General features: G+C 37.7%; 1 protein-coding gene across 2 annotated transcripts in view; it reads left to right on the plus strand.

Moving 5' to 3' along the window:
- LOC106877357 (polycystin family receptor for egg jelly) overlaps positions 1 to 15,347 on the plus strand; it is a 140,664-nt gene that overhangs the window by 13,792 nt on the left and 111,525 nt on the right. For both annotated transcript variants that reach the window (XM_014926242.3, XM_052967101.2), the window contains exons 2-3: positions 2,382 to 2,409; positions 14,748 to 15,256. In XM_014926242.3, the coding sequence (XP_014781728.1) occupies positions 2,382 to 2,409; positions 14,748 to 15,256 (537 nt within the window). The remainder of the gene's footprint in view (positions 1 to 2,381; positions 2,410 to 14,747; positions 15,257 to 15,347) is intronic.

Genomic DNA, 15,347 nt, shown 5'->3' on the forward strand with positions numbered 1-15,347 from the left:
ACATGTAGTTGCAGACATAGGGATCATCTTCATTTTTAAACATGGTACATTGCGGACATGAGAGTTCGAGAAAAATTATGTCCATTAAAGGCTCGAAATCTTTTCAGCCTTAAATTCTGAATGAAATGATAATAGTGATACAACCGTAACAACAGTACCGCGTTTTGTAGTAGGCAGTGAAGGATAGTGGAAATAATGCCGTCACTGATGAAATCGTCATCACCGTACTTAAAATTATTTAACGGTTAATTCCAGACTGCTTCTATAGTCTATTTCAGGTGTATTGTGTCTGTGAATTAATATTTGGTTCGCATTTTACAATTAATAAAACTTCCATAGTTAATTTATGGTTGTTTTATCAATCAGACGGTAGCGTTGTCAATTATTTTGTTTTCTATCGAGATTTGCTTCTGTTCTCTATTACTACGCGTTGTAATGGCTCACTTTTGTAAATGCATTGCCAATAACCACGAAATAAAAATAGACAAAATATATTAATTAATAACATTAACATCCTATACAGTACTCTACAATAAACAAACATACAAACAAAAAGGTTAACTCTTATTATATGCTGATGATTGTTGGATATAGCATAAAAGCTCAATATTTATTTATATGTTGGATTTGCTTTCTATCTATCTATCTATCTATCTATCTATCTATCTATTGATTAATATATATATATATATATATATGTATGTATGTATGTATGTATGTATGTATGTATATACACATACGTGCGCACGCACCCACACACTCACACACGCGCACACACATACATACACAATCGTGATATGAATACTTCTACTTAAGTATTTTAGGTTGAGAAAATTTGTTGCATATACATTAATTCTGGCCAATGTTCATCTCGTTACTCAGAGTTTCAAGTCAGAAAGGAGTCATAAATAAAATCAGAACTATAGACAACAGCATAATTTGCATATTTGCCATTTTGACAGTTCGCCATTAATTAAACAATATATACTTAAGGCAGCGAGCTGGCAGAATCGCTAGCACGCGGGGCGAAATGCTTAGCAGTATTTCGTCCGTCCTTACGTTCTGAGTTCAAATTCTGGCGGGATTAACTTTGTATTTCATCCTTTCGGGGTCGATAAAATAAGAACCAGTTGAGAACTGGGGTCGATGAAATCGACTTCACTACTCCTGGGTATGAGTATAAAAACTGCATCTCTCTGCCAAGCCATGTTAAACCAGTTGTCAGAGTAGGCTCATCAAACCTCAAGCTCAAATTTACGACCTCCACATCAGACTGTGGTTGGTGGTGAGAACATGCTGAGGTCTTCGTCCTGAAGTGGAGTGAACGAAGGCAATCCAATCCAATACTTATGCCCAACACTGTCTGAATTAGAAGAACTGAAATAAATTCAAATATTACATAGTTTAGCTGTAGTTGATATAAGAATGTAAACTCATCCTCACTATGCTTCTGCTGTGAGGAAAATAGAAAGGAACACCTTAACGGACTGTGTCACTGTTTGTTGATTACTCATCACAAATAACGAATCTTGTTTCCTTCCCTCCAATCGACAACACACATACAAAAGCACAGACATTATTGGTATGAATACGAATTCATAGTCTGGATATAGAAGCTGGAGGTTTCAAAACAGTTGTCCATAGATATCCTCTTTTTCTTTGATTTTTATCTGCAGGGCAGCTGACCTCTATGATGGTACATACTTTTGCCCCTCTTTCTTAAACAACAATATCCGGCCTGTTATGTTTACATTTGATGGGAATATTCTACCAGTATTCTTTGAGTTGGTGTTTATGAATGTATTCCATACGGAGGGATTTTCTAAGTTTATTTCAGGACAGTCTTTTTTGCAGATGGTATTGTAAATTGTTTTAGTAACAACATCGTGCCGCATAAGGAGGTAGTACTGTGACGACATTTTAGGACAGCTGCTAATAGTATGCGTAATGTCTTTCACAGAAGCATGATATAGCCTACACATGTGGTTGCACCTTGGGATTACAAGAGCGTCACTGTCTCTTGTTCACCAGGTATTTTGTGGCAATCTCCTGTTCCTGGATTGCAAACGCACAGTCTTCAAAGTGTGATGTAGTGGTCTTGTGTCCAAGAGAGGATGTATGTATGTGTGTATGTATGTATGCATGTATGTATGTATGTATTTATGCATGTATGTATGTATGTATGTATGTATGTAAGTATGTATGTTTGCATGTTTGTATGTATGTATTCATACAACAAAGGTGTATGTTTATAATTGCCGTTATAATGTATAAATTCATAAATCCTGCTACAGAGTGTTACTTTAAATGTGATTAATAACTAAATATTACATAACATCTAATTTGTTTTAAAGTGTTCTATAATTATTTTCCTCTTTCAGGTACTGGGTTTCGAGCAGGTTTCCGGTGGTAAGTAACTTTTCTCCAGAGAGTGTGAAGGCTATATTGTTTCGTAGCTGCAATTTGAAAGTTAAATCTTGTTGCACTGTCTTTCATGTTGAATCTACCTGATGATTACTTTAATAGTAGAAGTGAATGTGAAATACCCAGTCACTTTCTCTCTGATACAATAACTAAGCAGTTTTGTTGATCGAACAACAGGAACTCTCATTCGTTGAAATCGAGGTGTAATTTGTTCATATTGCATCGTAGGAAAGAAAACATTAACCTTTTAGTACTTAAATGGCCATAACCAGCCTAAATATTCTATCTGGTTTATGTTCAAACCGACCAACTCCAGCTTCTTACACCAACCCTACAATGTCATTCTAAATATAAACAAACACATCATTGAAATTTAGCAGCTATGAGGTTATGCATGATTAATTCAAAACGTTGTGAAGAAATAAGCATTATATTTGACAGAGTAATCTGAAAGCTAAAGGGTTGGAATTGATTTCTTACATATACCGCATTTTGTCTGGAAAAAAAAAAGCTCAAAAAAAAAGGATGGTTGCAGTTGGGACACCTATGATTATGTTCACTCGATAAGAGCTGACTTGTGGTTAGACATAAACAATCTCATGTTTACTTACAATGACTTTTTTATTTAAATAGGAAGAGTAGAATCAATCTGGGACGTTCATATTTTTAAGAACATTTGCAGACTGTATGAATTGGGTTCCTGGAAATCAATGTCTTGCAGAAAGTTCTTGTCTTAATATTTGAACTTCTGACTAATTGGTTCGCTAAATTTAGTTAATTACTTTTGACAGGCGAACCAGAGAAAGACGCCTACACCCAATCTACAAAAAATAGCAAGCAATTTTTTTTAATATCCCACTTTCTGTCTTCAAAGAGGAAGAAGTACTGTGTCGTGGAATCTTAGATACACTGTGCCAAAAAATTAAAGACGGAATGATTATGGCTGGAACGACTTTAATCATTGGTTTGCTCGATAAGTGAGGGTATCTGGAAGTTCTAGCACCTGTTTCGCAATCACCCGTAGTAATGACGTGTCTTGTATTGTCTCAAACAATTTTATAGAACACCAGTGTCCCTTGGAATGACGTATAATTGAGGCAGAGTACACAGTTCTTTGCTTTGTTTATTTACTGTTTGTTTCTTTCTTAATACCTTTTCTTCTTTGGCTGGTATTTTTTTAACTGTTTACTTTTGTAAGTTATCGCATCAGTTTTCCATTAATCATATCAGTTCCCAAATATTACTGATTACTTTTCTGGTGCCTGTTACTAGGTTTCTTGTAACAGATAGGAATGTTCGGAGTTTCTATGGAAATAAACAGTTTCCTCTTTAAGTTTTCTGTTGGGATAATACCAGCAAGTCAATCTTTGTTAAGATGGTGATAATAGTTATAGTTAGGTTGAATTTTTTTAATTCTTTACTAGGTTCTTTATGTTTACTAGGTTCTCATATGGCTTTAGATTGCCAGGTCATCGTTCCTGTAAGAGAGTCGAACTGTGGGAGTGTATTGGTCTTTTACGTTATTTATGCTAAACAATCCGAAAGGGTCAAGTCAGTGAATTGGCCGTGTCGTAACTTCTCACAGATACGTCAAACAGTGGATTCTTTTGTCCATCACTCGACAATGTAAGCAACTTGGAGATAGTTGGACCTGAAGATTAAATAAACTGGTTCTGTGTAAGTTGCAACATATGTAACAAGCATTGCTTTGATGTGAAACGGTCGTAGTCCGTGTTTTACATGTTCCATTCTTTACATTCTCGGATTTATATGTGTGTGTGTGTGTGTGTGTGTGTGTATGTGTGTGTGTGTTTGTGTGATAACAGAGCAGGCGGTGGAGATGCAAATAGACGTCTTCATGTGTTTCATAGATTACATAAAGGCTTTTGACAAAGCAAGACATGACATCATTTGAAGAACCCAGTAACCTTGATCTGCAAGGGAAAAACCGCTGAATCTTGCAGAAACTGTAGAACCAATCAGCATGCATAAATAAGAAACTGCTTCGTGAAATAAGGGCCAAACCACTGAGAATTGATATTTCTTGATCTTGTCATAGGAAAAAGGGCCTGGAGAATTTAGTGATGGCCGGAAAGGTTGGAGGGGGGAGTAAAGGAAGGAGAAAGTCAAGCTTGACGAACTGGTTGGGAGAAAGGGAGATTAAACATCAGGAAGTGGGATTGTTGCAGAGAACAAAGAACAGAATTGTGAAAGGACATGGTCGCCCATGTCCTGCATACATTCTGGACATGGAACGCAAAAAGAAAGAAAGAAAGAATAGAGAAATCATAAAGTAAATGTATGACGTATGTTTTCCTGATATCACCTCAGTTTTAATGTAGTAGATGCTTTATTCAAATCATTTGAATTGAAAATAAAAAGACGTTGTCCATTGTCTTTGAGAGTTGATAAGTTTCCGGTGTTTTATAGGAAACAGTAAATCTAAAAGTCAATGATACAAGTTTAAACAAGACTGGTTGCTATGTATTGCCTCACTTCTTTAATCCATATTTCGATTTTCTAAATAAAAATGGAGATTGAATATGCAATAATCAATTTTATTGATGTTCTCCGATTAAAAACAAAAATTATTTTGCAAAATAAATTACTGAGAGGTAACATTTCGGATTTTATTATTTTTCATCACTTTATCTTATTTAGGTGCAATTAATGTATTTATCGGAACAGATTAGATTTATCTCCCATAAACTTCGTTCGGAGGCTGTTTTACATTTCGATGTTTTCTAAGCAGTTTTTGCTCGTCTGAGCTAACACGCTACTTTCCACATTCACCAGGGCTTAAAGCAAGACCCCTCACTAAATTCTTTTTCAATTCACTCTTCATCTGAGTTACAGCCTACCTGATATGCTTGCTATGTTTTCCCTACAGATAACACCGACGTATATCTAAACTCAAGAACATATTTTTGACGCCACCAATCTAAAAGTGTCTATAGAATCATAGGTACTGCTCTCCCCAGTCATATGACTAAATAATAGAAGACATAGTTGCGACAGTAGCAAACGCCTGTACACGTTGAAATGCATTTATAAGTCCAGTATTATTCATCATCCTCTGTATAATAATCTGCTTGTTCGTTCGTCCGTTGTACTTTAGTTATAGAGAGGTAGAGGTGGAGTGAGTGAGAGATGGAGTAAGAGTGAGTGAGAGAGAGAAAGAGAGAAAAGTGAAGAAAGAAGAGAGGAAGTTGAGAAATGTGATTAATATTGATACACTTAGGCCAAATGCCTCACGTGCTCAACTGAAAGGAGCGACGAAGCTGGAAGAAAAAGATGGCGAAAGAAAAAGATGGCGAAAGAAAAAGAAGGAGAGAAGTATTAACGACGTTAACACTTCTCTCCCTCTTTACATTTCAAACTATTGATTCCAAGAAACATGGCTGCAAGCTGCTCGAGAAAGAATGCGCAGAGCACGGATCAAAGAGGATCAGCGAGATGATATGATAAAAAAAGAAAAAAGACAACACCGACGAAGATGTGATGAAATGAATGTAGACGAACGTCAAGTATATTCAAAGAATGCTAAACTATGAACGCAGATCATCCTTTCATAAATAGGTCCTCTTAACTGTTTTAATTTCCTGGAACTTACACGGGTCCTTCTGTTAATGTAACACTTGGTTCCATATATTTGAGTGTATATATATATATATATATATATATATATAAGATGGAGGTGGAAATAACACAGAAGACATTATTTCAATTTAAGAAGGAATTTAATAAAATTGATTTAAAAATTATATAAAGAAAATATCACTGGTTTCGATGAGGAATCTCATCTTATCTAATATCAGTAAAGATTTTTTAAAATTTGAGTTAAAAACAGTTTATCTTCTGTTTGGGGGTCAAACAGGAGATAAACTGTTTTCAATTCAATTTTTTATAAATGTTTACTGATATTTGATAAGATGAGATTCCTCATCGAAACCGGAAGTATCTTATTTATATAATTTTAAAATTATTTTTATTAAATCCCTTCTTAAATTGAAATGTCTTAGATTTACTTCTGTGTGATTTCCACCTCCCTCCTTTATATATAAAAATTTATACACACACACACACCCACACACACACACACACACACACACACACACACTTTTATTAAAGCTGCAAAATTATCACAAAAGCTGTTACTCGGAGTTTCACGTTCCCGTTCGTCGGACAGTTGTGACGAAAACTAAACTGTCCGACGAACGGAAGCGTGAAACTCAGGGTAACAGCTTTTGTGATAATTTTTCAACTTTAATAAAAGCATATTACTCTACCTTTGGTATTCAAGTACTATTGTTTTCACCTTGTTTGAACTTATGTACACACCTGTGCGCGTACGTGTGTATAAAGTAAAGACTCCCTTCGGTCACAAATGACCATGGGACTGCACCTCAAAGGTTCCCCTCCGAGGCACAAGTCCGGGCAAAGATTTTTCTGAAAGACCAGCAGTCGCCCATACGTAGCAGTTTCTCCCTCCGCGCCACTGATATTGCCCAAGGGAGAAGCAAAAGCCAATACAACTTGGAATCAATGACGTCGCAACTCATTTCTACAACTGAGTAAAACTGGAGCGACGTGAAATAAAGTGTCTTCTTCAAGAACACAACACGGCTCGGTCCGAGAATCGAACTCACAACCTCAAGATTGTAAGCCCAATGCTCTAAGCAATGAGTCATGCGTCTCCACACACACACACACACACACACACATACACACACACACACGCACACACATATATATATGTGTGTGTGTGTATGTATGTATATTGAGATATTATAAAAGTCAGCATGAGATAATGCTCACCTTGGAGCTTAGCTTCCGTATCCTGGATGCTGTTGCTGCCACACGCATAAGCAGAAAATATCCTTGACCTATACAAAATAAGGATGTTCAACTAAACTTCTCGCCAGCATTTTACAAATACTAACTCAAGGACGCTTCGTTTCCATAACTTCTACCCCACTGAATTATCTCACTGAAATCAAAAATCCATCTGCGTCCATTTGACAAACTAATCTTTCTTCTTTCAGATATACTTCGTCTCACATTAGAGATCACTCAATCATTACTGCAGTCCTCTGAAAGTTCTTAGTAAATATTCTCACGCAATTATTGGATTAAAGATGTTTCTATTGAATATGAAACGTATCAATGTATCTTACAAGTCCAGAAGAGTGTGCATAAGTCATAGGCATTGCTTTTACTCTTTTATTACGGTGGTGGTGGGTCACTAACTTTGAAACACTACAGTGTTCTACTTTAGTTCTAAATGGAAGTACCATGCGATAAATATTTGTGTGTGCAAGTGTTTTGTATATTTGGACTTACCCAAATACCTACAGCCCAGTTCATGATGTGTATATATATATATATATATATATATATATATATATATATATATATATATATATATATATATATATATATATATATATATATATATATATATATATATATATATATATATATATATATATATATATATATATATATGGGGAGAATTCACAAAAAAAACCAAAAGACGAAGACAGGTGATGTAGAAAACAAACAGATGTATTAGTATAACGCTCGGGAATTGAAAAAGTTTTTTACGTTTCGAGCCTACGCTCTTCCACAGAAAGGAACACAGAAAGAAACAAGGAGAGAAAAAAAATGTGTATATATAGTGGTTAGCAATCTATCATGGCGAATATATATATATATATATATATATATATATATATAAAATTAAAAATCAAAAATTTAAAATTAAAAATGTAAGATATATATATATATATATATATATATATATATATATATCTTACATTTTTAATCTTAAATTTTTGATTTTTAATTTTTAAATTTTTAATTGTTTAATAATATATATAAAAAACACGCGCGCGCACACACACATACATGTATGCGTATGTGTATGGATACATATGTGACTGTATATATGTGAGTATGCGGGCCTATATAACAGTGCATATACACGTTTATATGTATATGTGCGCATGTATGCGGATATCTATATACACATTTTTCTTTCTCTCACTGATTTATCAGTCCCCACTATCATTTTAACTAGTACAATCTCTGATTTCATATAAATGCCTACGTCTATTTTTAGAAACTCGACCATTATATCTTCTTATTCTTCCCTACTTTTTTGAGGTTTACTACTCACTTCTAGTACGTCCCCTCCGTACTACATTCTTTATCTATCTCTTCACCTTAGTGCCATTTTAAACATATCACCCACCTCCCACTTCTCACACGTATTCCTTCCTTACATTCTTATCTCTCCCTTCTATCCCTCCTCCTATTCCTTTTATCTACTGATAGCTCTCCTCTCCCCACCCCATCACAATATCTCGACCACCATCTAGCACTCCTTTTTTTCCTTTTCTCTTCCTCTTTCTTTCTTTCCTCCCCTAATCCTTTTGACCCAAACCATTTTCTTCCTTCTAACATACTTATCTATTCTCTTCTCTCTCTACTTTCACCTACCATTATATTCTCAAAATTTCATTTACACTACAAGATCCCTTTGAATGAATAGCACATGGAATTAATATCTGCACACTATCCATTTGTAATAACAAAATATGAGCTCCTATCGGAATTTACATACCATGGACAAGAAGCCTCTTTACCCATTCTCCACAGCACATTCCTTGGATAATGGAACAGTAACTTTAACATCCAACATATATTTTTTTATTCTTATATTTCTCTTTATACTTCTTATATTGAACTCTCTCATATCGTCTCTGATGATGGGATATCTGTTATATCCCTGAAACAGCCGTAAAACTACTTTTCTCTTGATAAATGTCCTAGAAATTTCGTACTACCTTGGCTTTGTTGTCTCATCTTTAACACGCTCACACACGACCCGCATTAAACTCCTCACTCATACTATTATCGAACCGGGTGTTTAACAGCGGTCCTTCCGTAGTACTTACATAACCTTACCTGCCTTTTGAGTCTTCTGGATAACAAAATCTCTTATATATATATATATATATATATATATATATATATATATATTTGGCTCCGTGCGACTTTAAGTATCGCAAACCCCGTCTCTTTCAGATTTTGGATTACCGAATACAGAGGCACATACATACATACATGATGGCCGTCCACTCGTGACCGAGGAAGACCATTGCCGACCTTCAGGAACATTGTGCATTCTAAGACTAACTTATATTTTGCATTTGCGGCTCCGTTGGTGGCTAATGAGCCCTGCTCTTGACAAGCATACACGACTGCAAACATTGCGGATTAAGCGTTCCCCATTCACTATATGAGCCGTGCGCTTTCGCGCAGCTCGCTTAAGTTCTTCATGCTGGATACGTGCTCTCTCAAAAGTGTCGATCCCCTCCTTAACCTGCTTCCTCCATCCGTGGCGATGACAGGAATTGTTCTCCCAGTCAGTGTCCTGCATATCACAGGCCTTTAATGAGGACTTGACACAGCCCTTAAAGCGCAGCCTTGGTTTCTGCCGGAGTCTCCTTCCATTCACAAGAGCATCTGCTTAGGAATCCTGCTATCCTTCATTCTAGTAAGGTGTCCAGCCAACATTGAGAATGTGCCTGAGACATCTCTGATGAAAGCGTTCAAGGACCCTTACCTGACGTTTGTACAGAGTCCATGTTTCACACGAGTAGAGGAGCGATGTCAGTACACAAGCACGGTACATAGCAACTTTTGTTTGCCTTGCTATGCCATGCTGGGACCAGACACGGGACTGAAGAGACCGGAAGGAATTAGTTGCTCTCTGCAACCTAAAAGATATTTCCTCATCCAGGGAGTAAGAACGGCTGAGTGTGCTGCCCAGGTAGACAAACTTGTCTACTACCTTCAGAATTGTTCCTTCAACCAAGATAGCTGGTTTCACATATAGATTTCCTGGTGCAGGCTGGAACATTACAACAGTCTTGTCCAGGCTAATGCCAAGTCCAAATACCTTGCAAGAAGGAGAAATGCAATTCATGAGTATTTGTATGTCATCCACTGTATGAGTGACTAAGTCACAATCATCTGCATAAAGGAAGTCACGAATAATAGACTGGAGAACCTTTGAATTGGCAGCAAATCGGCGAAGGTTAAAGAGGCGGCCAGAAGATCGATATCTGACATATATTCCCAGAGAGATAACCTTAGCAAAAGCATGAGTAAAAGCAGCAGCAAAGTACAAAGAAAAGAGAGTTGGGGCAAGGATGTCACCCTGATTGACACCATTCTCTACAGGTATGGGCCCCGCCATGCCACCAGCAACATTGACTCAAGCCTCCATCCCATCATGAAATGATTTAATTATAGATATAAAATGATCCGGACATCCAAGTTTGCCAAGTATTTTCCATAGAAAGGCCCTATTTACAGTATCAAAGGCCTTTGTTAAATCAACGAATACCTGGATAAGATCCATATTCTGCTCATAGCACTTCTCCTGCATCTGTCTTGCTGTGAAAATCATATCCATTGTCTCTCTACCAGATCGGAAGCCACATTGAGATTCAGATAGGACATCATTTACGAGACACCCATTCAGACGGGTAAGAAGAATATTTGCCAGAACCTTGCCAGCAGCTGATAATAGAGCAATACCTCTGTAGTTACCACACATTGTTCTGGCTCCTTTTCCTTTATATAGAGGAAGAATAATTGTATCCTTCCAGTCCTTAGAGATTGCACCATCCCTCCAGGCTGCACTAATAAGTTCATGAAGGGACTGTGTGATGTAATTACCACCAAATCGCAAGACCTCAGCATAAATTCCATCCTTTTCAGGTGCCCTACCAAGATTCAATTTACTTATTGATGTCATTACTTCATCTATTGAGGGCGAAGAGTCTAAGGAGCCAATGATAGGTCTTTGTTGCATAGTATCAATCACTGTTTCATCCACAACTGACTCATGGTTTAGGAGTTCAGAGAAGTGTCCGATCCAGCGACCTGTGATTTCTGTTGATTTAGTAAACAGGGTGGAAGACTCCTTGGAAAGCAAAGGAGCTGACGTGGAGCTCTTAGGTCCATAAGCTCGCTTCATAAGATGGTAAAGCTTCTTGCTGTCATTTGCATCAGCAGCAGCCTGAACATCACGAGCAAGATCCTCCCACCAAGTGTTCTGCATCTTCCTGAGAGATCGCTGCAGTAGTGATTTTACACTGTTATAGTGGGCAAGTGCTAGACTTCGCTGCACAGTAGACAGTTCTCTGTGTAGCAATACACTGTGAGCATGGCGCTTTACCACCAACAGTCACTGAACTTCAGCATCATTCTCGTCAAACCAGTCTCTGTGTCTGGCAGTAACATATCCCAGGGTTTCGGCTGCACATTGTAGAACGTGGTCTCGAAAATCCTCCCATGCTTCAGCAGTTTCAATGCTGGACAAGCGAGCCTGAAGTTCTTTCCTAACTACAACATCATATACCTTGTGGATATTTAGACGGCGAGGAATGCTCACTGGCTCTCTTCTCTCTTTTACTCTAATTATCATTCGGAACTTTGCTCGCACCAGACTGTGGTCTGTCCAGCATTCCGATCCATGGAAGGACTTGACATTACAAATGTCATAAATGTCGCGCTTGCGGATGATGACATAATCCAGCAAGTGCCAAACTTTAGACCTTGGGTGCATCCATGTTGTTGTGTGATCACCTTTGTGCATAAAATGAGTGCTTGCGATGTAAAGTCCATGTTCTTCGCAAAGCTCTAGTAGCATGCGACCATTGCTATTCATTTTCCCTACTCCAAAACGTCCTAGGGAGTTCCATGTTTGCCAGTCTGTTCCAACTCTGGCATTAAAATCCCCCAGTAGAATGACTTTATCAGAATTGGGGATTTTTCTAAGTATGGCTCTCAGCTGGGTATAAAACATTGTTTTATCTTCATCACAGCTAGTCAAAGTAGGTGCATAGGCACATATTAGAGTAACAAACCGCTTACCTTTCAAGTGCAACCGTAGCGTCATTATACGTTCATTTATAGGAACAGGGAGCTCTTCCAACTTCTTAAGGATATCAGATCGGACTGCAAAACCAACACCAGCCTCTCTGCGCTCCTCCTGCCTTCCTTTCCAAAAAAAGGTGTATCCACCTCCTACTTCCTCAAGCTGACCATCACCTTCTATACGAGTCTCTGAGAGTGCAGCTATATCAATTTTATAACGGTTCAGCTCACGAGCAACAAGTGCAGTGCGTCTTTCAGGCCTACAATCACTCTTGTTGTCCAACAGAGTGCGCACATTCCAACATGAAATGTTTAAGTTCCGTCCAGATTTTATAAACAAAAGACTCTTTGTTTTTCGAGCGCAGGATGGACATCCGTCAGTCGCGCTAAACTGACCAGATATGGAAAGACAGGCAATTTTGGTTCACCTTTTCTAGAACGTCCCCGGTCTCCGGGTGAGCAGTGCCCTCTCCAAATGGAGCTGCTCAGACACCCATGCAGCAACCGAATCCTACCGCTGTCTTGGGCGACAAGGAGACGACTTTATATCTAGCATGGGCCGCCTACGTGCAGGTCTGCATGCTTCACCACCTTCCCATCGCTGCAGGACTTCCGTATATATATATATATATATATATATACTAAAAATGAAGAAAATATATACTAAAAATAAGCTAAATATATACTAAAAATAAGATAAATATATACTAAAAATAAGATAAATATATATAGGAAAAAAGAACGCACATGTCGAGCAGTTGTTGGCAATGCCTGTGCTGAGTTTTAGGTCCAATGAGGCTTGCACAATACCTCATAGACCCTCTCCACTTTATTGACATTATCCAGAGACAAGCCGGAGCAAGATGTCTGGTGCCAATATAAGTCGCAGGCTCAGGGATGTGGGAGCGCTGTGATCTCTAGCACAAACCAAACATCCCCAAAATGTCCAATGCCATTCCCTGCATATTTGGTTTTATATCAGAGTGACCTTCTCCTAGAGACATGCTTCAACAAAAGCTGAGGGGCGCCTCACTCCCAATGGTCTTTCAGCACGCCGGACACCATTCCGGAATTTCTGCGTACCCGTGCTATTGCTAGATAGCCGTTGAGCCTACACTAGGTCCATCCAGCATATATATATATATATATATATATATATATATATATATATATATATATATATATATATGCTGGAGCACCGCCATTCGTCGAACAAATCGACTCCAGGACTTATTCTTTGTAAGCCGAGTATTCTATCGTTTTTTTTTGTTAAACACACCAATATCGGTGTGTCAAGCGATGGTGGGGGACAAACACAGACACACAAATACACACACACAAACACACACAAATACATGCACACATACACACATACATACATACATACACACACCTATACATATATACGACGGTCTTTCAGTTTCCATCTACCAAATCCACTCACAAGGCTATAGTAGAAGACAATTGTCTAAGTTGCCACGCAGTGGGACTGAACCCGGAACCATGTGATTGGAAAGCAAGCGCCTATATATATATATATATATATATATATATATATATATATATATATATATATATATATATATATTTAATAATATATGTATAGATAGATATAGACATATGTATGTGTATAGATAGATATAGACATGTATGTATGTATGATTGTATGTATGTACACACACACCCGCACCCAAACTTACATACGCACACAAACGCAGACATATACATTCACAACTAACGGTGTAATACTACTCTAGTTATTTGTAAGTTAGATAAATATGGTTTTGTAATACTTTAGAATGTGTGAGTGGTTTGTTGAATACTAGCTTTTTCTTTTTATAATTTAGTCAAGCGGAGAAAAAGCAGCATCCAAAACTGGTACTAGCGATGAGAGAAAGGAGAAGGTAGATTAACTGTGGAGACCCGGACTGAATACTTCTTGAAGAGTATATTCCGCCAATAGCCAACTAAGGGTATTAAAGGAGGTGACACGATTTCTCCCTCCCCCTGCATAGTTAACTGACATAATATATCCTTCATTATTCCACTGGTCATTATTTTAAACAACTTTTAAGGCGGTGAGCTGGCAGAATCGTTTGCACGCCGAGTGAGATGCTTAGCGCTATGTCGTCCGTTGCTGCACTCTGAGTTCAAATTCCGCCGAGGTCCACTTTGCCTTTCGGGGTTGATGAAAAGAATATCAGTCGAGCACTACGGTCGATATAATCGACTATCTCCCCCCACCCAATTTTAGGCCTTGTGCCCATAGTAAAAAATATTTTAAACACCTAAAAATAAATAGAAGTTAAGCCTGATTTATAAGAATCTAAAATGTACTATTCTTTCTTTATCTTTCCTTTCTTCAGGTTATAAAGGCTGTTACAAAGAGTCGAAAGATGACAGAGTGTTTCCCATTTCCTCGGGAGACTATGATCAAGAATCGATCTCAGTTATCACGTGTGCGGCAGCTTGCGGTGAACTCCTAGCGAAATATGCAGCTTTGTCTGATGGCAAGTTCTGTTTCTGCGGAAATAATGAACCATCTGTGACTGACAAAGTCAATTCTGCTTGTACAGTATCTTCTCCGAGCAATTCTGAGAAATGTGGAGACAGCGAGCACGTTTGTGTTTACGACTCGGCGCAACATATAACCAAATTGTCTTTATCAGTTGCTTCGAAAGTCGATAGCGATGTTTCATTTTCTGTTGCTTTCGAACCTCCTTCGTTAAATTTGGTTTATTCAATGAATTATGGTGATGTTGGTGACAACATGCAGAGTGAAAAGAATTTAACGGGCCTATTAAATCGGCATTATGTTCTTCCTGGAAACTTCACTGCCACTTTGTTTGCTGAAGGACACGATAATTCAGCACCTGTGAGTAAAACTTGATTTGTTTCAACCTTTTTTTAAAATACAGTTCTATATTTAAGAGATGAAGAATTATATGCATTATTTACATTATTTA

Source organism: Octopus bimaculoides, chromosome 4, assembly GCF_046866305.1.
Source record: "Octopus bimaculoides isolate indiv1 chromosome 4, ASM4686630v1, whole genome shotgun sequence".
Lineage (NCBI taxonomy): Eukaryota > Metazoa > Mollusca > Cephalopoda > Octopoda > Octopodidae > Octopus > Octopus bimaculoides.